The sequence below is a fragment of the Athene noctua genome, chromosome 5 (genome assembly GCF_965140245.1).
Source record: "Athene noctua chromosome 5, bAthNoc1.hap1.1, whole genome shotgun sequence".
Lineage (NCBI taxonomy): Eukaryota > Metazoa > Chordata > Aves > Strigiformes > Strigidae > Athene > Athene noctua.
Window position 1 is genome coordinate 29002793 of NC_134041.1, and position 9141 is coordinate 29011933.

The window sequence follows — 9141 nt, forward strand, 5'->3', positions numbered from 1 at the left end:
AGCTATTTGGTGAGGCTTCTTTGCTAGTGTTTTATTAAAACATCAGTCTTGTCTTGACAGATCCCTGAGGTGTAGGTGCAGCAGAGCTGGGAGTTTGTATCATGCCCTGGAAAGCAGGGTAGGACCCCCCACCCAGCAGCTAACAGCAGGCCAGGTCAAGGCATGTTCCCTGAGCAGACATCTCCTCCTTCCCACCACCGAGGTTCTGCCACAGAGCAGGTACAGCACAGCTGTCCTGGGCCCCGCTGCCTTGTCTGAGACTATGTGTCTGAGACTATCTGTCTGTTTTTCCAAAGTGCCTTATTTATAGAGCAAGAACAAGGGCAACCTGTGCTGCTGCCACCCACCCAGGAGCACAGCCACAGGGGAACAAAGTAAAATGGTACAGGGGCCGTGGAGGGCAGCAGAGGCAGACAAGAGATACTAGAGGTAGTACTGAAGATCAGTTTATTTACTCTACTCCCTCTTCCATAAAGCCTGAAAACAACTTCCAGCAAGAGATGAGAAAGCAGTAAGAAATGAGAGATTTGGCTCGGCAGCTCCTCCCCTATCCACAGGACCAGACAAAGGTGTTAATGCATTAGTGATGGCTGCTCTGAAAGGCACACAGCAGTTGAGAGCTCCTGAAGCTCCCTGGTGGGAGACATGTGAGCCCAGGACACCCCTCTGGGGCTTGGCTGCTGACACCATGCTTCTCACCATGCCTCTGGGAAAAGCTCAGCTGGAGCTGAACAGGAGAGACTCCGGAGCATGAGCCCTGGAGCCCTGACTGGTCTGCTAACCGCTTCCTTGAGGGTCTAAGGCAAGAAAACACCCAGGGTTTTAGTTTTGAGGGGATGTGGGGGATGAAAGGGATGGGGAGGATTGGCTTAGTATTGAGATGCTCCACCAGTGTGACGGTACGAGGCTGCTGACTGTGCAGTGTCAGGGAGGCAGGAGCTGGGCACCGAGAAGGCTCCCAACGCCAAATGCCCTGCAGCCCGGAGGGATGGCTGGGCAGACCCACTCACTCGGGCTGCGGGGTGTAACGCAGGTACTTCTTGCCCGATGGGAGGTCCTTCGTGAAGACTCCTTTGGGAAAGAGCTTCTTGGCTTCCTCGTCAGGTAAAGTGGGCACAACCATGACGCTGTCACCAGGCTGGGGAGCAAATGGGAACCGTGAGAGCAGCAGAGGAGCTGGCAGGCTTGGATGCAAGTGACGCTGCCTCCCCATGACCACCCCAGTGCCCTGGGCACGTTCCCTGCAGCACTGCCTGGAGCGCACAGTGGGTGGGAGCTACGTCGGGAGCTGTGGGTGATGTCAACAGGATCCTGCAGCCCAGCTCTTCCCCCCCAGCACTCCCACAGGAACAGGGAGTAATGAGAAGGGAATTCGGGCATCTCTACGATGCAGGAGGGCGCACAGCTTGCTCATCCATTCCCCTTGCTCAGGTGGCCCTGGACAGGCGGGGGAGGCTGCTGGCTCCCCCGTGGTGTGTCAAGCCCCAGGAAAGGTGTCCTTCCCTGGGAGGTGGGCTGGGGGGGGAGCTGGCCCCACACTGCTGGGACCTTATGCTGCAGGGGACAGAAGTCTTCAGAGGCAAGGCTGCCTCCACACTCTGTTTTGCCCCAGGAGGTGAAGGTGCAGTTCGTTGTACACTCAGAACATGTTGAGAGGAGGAGGGGCACAGTGAAGCGCACAGATACCCTGAGTTGCTGGACCTCCAAGGCTTGTGCCCGCAGGGCCTTCCTGCCCAGACAGAGCAGGTGTCTGGGACAATGCTCTGGGAGCCTGGTCCTGCCTCATAACGCAGGAGGACTTCTCCAGGACACCCTGTAACAGTGGGAGCGTGTCCTCTGACTCCAGACAGGCAGGCTTCCCCAGTAAGAGCTATCAAAGCCAGCAGCAGGGCAGGTCCAGGAGCTGAGCAGCTCTGCCAGGTTAAGGAAGGAAACACTGGCTAGCTAAAGTAGCCAGACTGTGCTGCTTGTTCTTGCTTTATCTTGGCTGCCCAAACTGTTTTGGGGAGTTTTAAATAATGCTACTGAGCAGGTATGGCCACAACTAAGCAACTTCAACTAGTAATTTTCCACAAGGACTTAGCTGTGTACATGCTGGGCAAAGCGGGGCTGTGCCCATACTGGCCCTTCCTGGCTCAAAGGCAGGAGAGCAGCAAGCCGGGCCAGGGAGGGGTGCCCATGTTTGCTGCTTGGCTGGTCTTGAGTGGACTTTGGCACACTGACACCTGTTGATGCCCTTCATTATCACAGACAACAAGGGCAGGACCTGCCTGGGCCCAAAACTTAAATACTGATAGCCAGAAGGGCCAAGCCCAGTATTTGCTGGCACCAGGGACCAAGGGCAGGGGCGGGAGGTTCCTATGGCTGACTCCAGACTGCAACAGCTCTGGAGCCTGGGCTGGGATCTAACTCATATCTCAGGATCCTGGCAGCTTTCCATACCCTGTGGGCCCCAAAGGGAGGCTGGTTGACGTTTCAATGCACGTTTTCAGTGGCCAGCTGTGAGCTTTGCTCCCCTCCTCACCTTCCAGTCCACAGGGGTAGCGACCTTCTTGTATGCCGTCAGCTGCAGGGAGTCTACCACTCTCAGGATCTCATCAAAGTTTCTCCCAGTGGTGGCTGGGTACAGGATGGAGAGTTTCAGCTTCTTATCCGGGCCAAAAACAAACACCTGAGCAGAGGGAGACAGGGTCAGCGGTTGGGCAGATGTTTGCCCAACAGCCCTGCTGCTCCTCCCTTTCCTGGGAGATGGCCTGCTTGATTGCAGGCGTTGGGACAGTGGAGATGCCATGGTGGGGATCTCCTAGAGCAACAAGTGATGCTCGGGCACAGGGAACACCATGTTTGCTCTGGGAGCTCCTGTTTCCAATGCCAGCTTGTTTTGCTATTTGAAATGCTTCCTTCCCTTGACCTGTGCCTTTCTAATGCAAGCATGCGAGGGAAGAGAAGAAGTCCAGCAGATAGATCAAGCACTTTTGTCCCCTCTGTGTTAGGACAGGCACAACCAGGATGAGCTAGTGGCAACAGCAAGATGGAGCTGTTGCCTGCATACCAGTGCTGCACCAGCCTCTTCCTTGCAGCACAAGCCATGGATCTAGCTCAAGAAAATCAACCTAGTTCCTGAAAATGGTCACATCCATCCAGGTAAGATGCCCCCATCTTCAAGTCCACCCCCATGGACACAGGGCAGGATGGCAGGCAATGCCTACTGCTGAGAAGGCTGCTGTGCAGCAGTGCTCCTGGGCCAGGTACTCACCACACGAGCAGTCAGGGGCATGCCGTCCTTGTCCCGCTCATCTGGGTCCAGCATGCCCAGCTTGACAGCAAGCTCCCGGTTCGCATCAGCAATGATGGGGAAGGGGAGTTTCTCCTCGGGTTGCTCCCCATTGTATGCGTTGATGTCCTGCAGAGACAAAACCATTGGCATGCTCATGCTCCCTGTTGTGGGTACCACCATGGGAGACAGAGCCCAGGTAGGGAGACCTCCACGAAGGCAGGCTTTACGTGTGTGGGGCAAGCTCCTGCAGAGGAGCCACGCAGAAGCACATACAGCAGCTGCTCTACAGGAGCTTGTGACCTGCCTGGCCCCATGGTTTCAAGCTGGGTCAGCACAGCCAGGGGTTCATAGCTTTCCATGAAATTTCTCTGCTTCCAGAAACCAGGTGACAAACTAGAAACCTGCATGCCAGGCCAGACTCTGCCTTAGGCTGTCTATACTCACACCCTGTCGCTCACCTCTGGAACTGCCCGTGGACCAGCTGCTTTGCCCAGGCAGTGGGTACAGAAAAATAGAGAAGTTTGGGTTGGGTTTTTTTTTTACCTTCCTTTTCCTGAGAGAAGAGGTGTCCCTCTTCCAACCCTCTCCCAGTAAAAGATTTAGCACTACTGACAGATATGTTGGTGTCACACCTGAACTGGTCTGTGCTCCTAAGGAACAGTTTCTCTAACTCCACAGCAAAGTAAGGTCAAGTGTTGAAAAGTTCACAGGTCTTGTGTCAGGGACCATCTCCATTCAGCAAGTCACTCCTAGTTTACTTAAGTAAAGGCTCTTAAAAACAGAGTAAAAGTCTTGAGTGCAGGTGCTGGGACACTGCATGGTTCTTTTTGAACCACAGCTGAGACAGAAGAGAAAACCATCCTCTTTCACAGTTGTACAGGCTCTCCCTTGTGACCACAGTTTATGAGGTTGCTCCCTGTGCTAGTCCAAACTTGACCTGCTTCCCAGGGAAACTGTATTTTGAGCGTCTCTGAATCTGGCCTTGGCCAAAGCATTCAAGTTACCCTTGTAGTTTGCAGTACCACCCGTATGGGTGACGCTGAGACGCAGCAGGGCTGGGAGGAGTCTGCTCAAGGCAGCACAAGTAGAGCAGCTGCCAGCATTAAAGCAAGTCTAATCCAAGGTTTCTGCCCCAGAACAGAGCTGCCCGTTCTTCCCATCCTCTTTATGCTGCAATGGGACAAAACTGACTCCAGTGCTGACGCAAGCCTCCTACACACCACTGTGGTGTGTTATCAGCTGAGTTGATAATTTATATGTACAAGTGTCTCTGCCTTCCCTGGGCTTTGAATGTGGGGGAACAGGCTGGGTTCTGCCCAGAGAGAACTTGGGAAAGGCAGAGTTGGAAATGCTGTCCACTGCTGCTCAGAGTATGCCAGAGGCAGCAGGAGCAGACAGGCCCTGCACCAGTCCTCAGCCCTCCTAGGCTGACTGTGGTGACAGAATGGGCTGTAACCCTGCCCCAACTGCTCAGGATGCTGCAAGCAGGTCAACTGGTGCATACGTGGCAAGATGTTTCCTTTCCAGCTTTTCTCTTCGCTTTTCTCCTCAGGGCTTTCTGAGTCAGCACTGCACTGCAACATGGGTCTGTTTATCTCAGCTGGGTTGTTGTCAGGCCTGCCTTGGAAGGAAGGCATCAGTTCTATTCTGCTGCAGACCTGCTCTGTGAAAGCAGAGCAGGGAAGGAAAGCAGAGCTGGAGAAGCCAGCCTGGGCAATAGGTTCTGAACACCCCACAGAACTGCAGGAGGCTGTAGATGAAGGTCAGACAGTGACACTCCCCCACGTTCAGAATGAGGGCTGGAGGACTCTCAGAAGAGAGCTTCTGAGCAGTATATAAAATCCTGTGGACTGTAACTCGTTCCAAAATGCACGTAATTTCATAACCTGGGGATCTCTATGCAAAACAGCCTCACAAACCCCACCCTATTTTGCAATAAGACACCCAAGACTCACTCACTTCCCTCTGAACTATTTTTCTTTCCAGAGTGCAAGCTGAAAGCAGACATCACTGGAGTGATTTATTCATCCCTGATGCACCGAAGTGAAGGCATCTGTGGCCAGAGAGCACTGAACCTCCTCAGACATGAACAGCACACGCCAGTCAACCCTGCTTAAGGATCTCATGCATTTCAGCCAACCCTTGGAGAAGCAGTGCACAAATGAGAGAGGTAGGAGAGTGGGATCAATCCCTGGATGAGCTACGGGCTTGTTCTGAGTCCTGAAGCAAGGCTCTGGGTCTTGGCTAGGGATAGCTAAGCAGAGCAGTGACATCTTTATCTGGGAAAGCAAAGCTGAGCAAAGTGACATGAAAATTATTGGCTATACTCTGGTCCCACCTTCCCAGGCCCCATCTTCCCACTGAAATTTGGCAGCAAAGCAAGCAGAAGGTTTTCTTCTTGTTTCATGCAGTAATTCAGCCTTCCCTCTTGCCCACTTATTCCTCACAGGCGGTGCTCCAGATAAAAACACCTTCATCCTCTCACTACTGCTAGAAGCTTCATCCAAAGAGAAAACCTATGTACGTAAAGCAATATTGCACAAAGAGATCTGCCCAAACTTTTGATCACTCCTAGGACTTCTTTCTGAATTAAGATCTAGTGAAAGAAACTGCAGTTTCTAGATTTTAATCTATTATTTCATGAAGACTGCTTTTGTCCAGACAGGCAGCTTCTGCCAAAGCTTGGTATCTCTGTTAAGCTCTTTTTTTCCCCATGGCTGGGCAGAAGGACCTTTGGGGCACTGTCCCTGGTCTCAGACTTGCAGCAGGCTCTAACACTTGCATTCTGAGTTCAGCTCTTTAGCTCTTCATGTTATCTGAAGTTCTTCTCTGCTTTGTCAAGAACAAAGGAAATGGATCACATGTTTGGGCAAGTCCAAGAGCAGATCAATCACATCCCTGTCCTCTCTGACGTTTTCCACGATGCACACATGCTGTGTTCATTGCTCCTCCATGCTCCCCACACTGCTCACGGTGTTGCAGCCTGACATGTCCACCCATTCCCAGGATAAAGAGCCCCATTTACTCTGCACTGAAGCAAACCTGACCAAATCTCTGGGCAGCATTGTTCCCCCTCTGCACTTTTTCCTGTTACCCTGTAGCCTGTGAGGGGGTATTCAAACACAGGCTGCATGAAGACTCCAGTCTGCTATGGACTTGTCCTCACTAACTGATCTTTTGCTCTGCAGGAATTTCACGGTTTTGACAGGTGCTGAGCTGACATTTCCAAACCATTGTCTCTGAGGCCTCTCCCAGCCTGACAGAAAACTCACCACAGCTTGGACTGCCGCCCTCTGCTTTTCTCTGTGCTTGTTCTGGAAGGTTTTGCAAACGTGCTACTCTACCTCCCATCAGTCAGCAATGAGAGGCTGTTCTGCAACTTCTCCTGGTTTTACCTGAGGTTGTGCTGAACAATTCTATAGCATCAACAGACTCAGCTCATTGTTCATCTCTTTTCCAGATCATCTGAGTATGCTGAACCCCACGCACCCCTGCAGACCCTCAAGGGAACTCACTGCTTCTCTCCCTTGACACAACTTACTGCTTCCTCCTATCTCCCTGCAGGGAAGAGCCTGCCCTTCACAAAGCTGATTCCATTGAAAAGCTTCTTGGAAATTCAAGGACTTTATTCAAAGGGCTTTAGCCAACCAGGAGCACAACCCAAACTTTGTTACATTTTTATGGGATGTTATCTGCTAATTCAACTGGTGGTTTCAGCCAGTTTGACCAGCAGAGAAATCTCATTTAGTGGTGCGGGATTTGTATGCTGTTTTTTCCAGGACCTTCTAAGGCTTGGTGGGACATTGCCCGTGCACCACTCAGGTACGAAGGTCAATTTAAGCAAGTTAGGTAATTTCTAAAGCCAGTTAGTCATGAAACAATGTTTGAGTGTGGAAATGCCCCACATTTACTACCTCTTACTGCATGCCTCACCCCTGTAAAATGTATGAGAACATTCCCAAATTTAAGAGCAAAGAAAGAGGCAGAGAATTCACCCAAGGATTTTTACACTCTGGCCATATCTATCTCAAATGCTTATTTTACACTGCTACCACCTATGAGCCCGAGTCATACTCCCTGGCAGCACACTGTTGCTGAGGCTGCATTTGAAGTTTTTTACTAGTTCCTTTTATGTTCTTTCAGCAAGCTACTTTGTTCCCATCTTTTTTTATACTCCCTCCTGATGGTTTTACATTAACATTCTCCTATTTGTGGTTTTATGTTTAACATGCCCCTGCTTGTCCTCTGTTTTCTTTTCCCTACTTCTGCATGAATTGCACCCTTTGAAGACTGCCTGCTCACTTCTGATGCTCCCTTCCCTTCCCTTCCCTTCCCTTCCCTTCCCTTCCCTTCCCTTCCCTTCCCTTCCCTTCCCTTCCCTTCCCTTCCCTTCCCTGTTTTATTACAGAACTTTTTGAGGGTGGATATCTATCTGTGGAAAGATTTCGCTCCTCTGAGCTTTTGGCACCACCTTCACGTACGTTTTACCCTTTCAGGTGCTGGTAGGAGAGCAGTAATACTGTTCTCCTCCTGTTTCAAAGTGTCCATGCATAGAATGCCATGGACTTTGGGGAATGCTCCATCAAGATGGAACAGACCTTCCTGCTCTGAATTTTAGCACCTCTTATCCTACATGCTTTGAGATTTGAGATATGTAGTTCCAAGCCTGTACTCTGTTCTGTCTGGGCTTTTCCTCTGGTCTTCAGAGCCAGGCAGCAGTGCAAGCTCCCCTTGTGCCTCCCCACACCCCACACCTTGCTCCAGGAGAGATGGTCTTGGACGCTGTCAATGGAGAGGGCAATCATCTTCACGTTGCGCTTGCTGAACTCAGATACCAGCTTCGCCGCCCGGCCCAGCTCTGTGGTACAGACAGGTGTGAAGTCCCGCGGGTGGGAGAAGAGGATGCCCCATCTGAAAGAAGAGACCAGGAGATGGCATTAGGGTGAGATGTTGTTCTGGGTTTGTACTGCAGACAAAAAGCTGTACAGATTGCATTGCATGGAGACTAGCACAGAAACAGCTCATCTCTCTGCTAAGTGGGAATTCTGTCCTGGGAACAATTCCATCCTGATCGCTAGAAGCCTTCACAAGATGAGCACCATTCATGAGAGAAACTCCCTGCGCCTCACTCCCCCTCTCCCTTCAGGATCCCACGGGGATGCTGGAATAGCCCACAGTTCTTGATGTGGAGGTGGACACCATGGCACACGAGGAAGTCTGGGGGAGCCATGTGTACACTCCCGAGACCACACGTGCATGGGGATGCAGTTGCTAACCTGCCAGCCACGTTACTGAAGAGATCATTACTGATTTACAAGGCTATTCACTATTCTGTATACCTCATTAACCACTGTGAGGAAAAACACCTATGCATATCATGCAACTTAAAAGAATGGGATAGGACTAAACCTTAACCCAACAGCTGCTGTGAGCTCCCAAATGTACTTAATGGAAAAATAAAAATTAATCAACTAATGGGGGAGGCCAGGAGTTAACATCACATTATGGCTGCAGTTACAGTACTGCCACCTTGCTTTTGCCCACTGCTTCCCACCAGTGGATTTTGCAGTCTTTAGGGAAGGCAAATACTACTCATCCCACTTTACAGGTAAAGGCAACCAGCACACAGATAAAGGCAGCAATGCAGCCCAGCATCGAGATGGGGAAAGTCTTGGAGAGTTGGAAATAGAGGGATCAAGTGGGGCACCCTGCAGCTCTGCCAGAGCTGTGTGATTGCCATGGCTCACCATGAAGCTATGGGGCAGCTACTCAGCCACTGCTGCTGCAAGTCTCTCTATACAATAAGTATACTACTTCAATAAAAAGGCAGCAAACAACCGAGTAGAAGCTGGCCAAGAAAACTG

General features: G+C 51.2%; 1 protein-coding gene across 1 annotated transcript; it reads right to left on the reverse strand.

Annotated features, from left to right (window-relative positions):
* Positions 1–1006: 1006 nt before the first annotated feature.
* Positions 1007–8507, reverse strand: PRDX6 (peroxiredoxin 6). Its single transcript, XM_074907480.1, has 5 exons — positions 8407–8507; positions 8032–8188; positions 3257–3403; positions 2525–2671; positions 1007–1138 (listed from the first exon to the last, which is right to left on the reverse strand). The coding sequence occupies exons 1-5, from the start codon at positions 8505–8507 to the stop codon at positions 1007–1009; spliced, it is 684 nt and encodes a 227-aa protein (XP_074763581.1).
* Between the last annotated feature and the right edge of the window lie 634 nt (positions 8508–9141).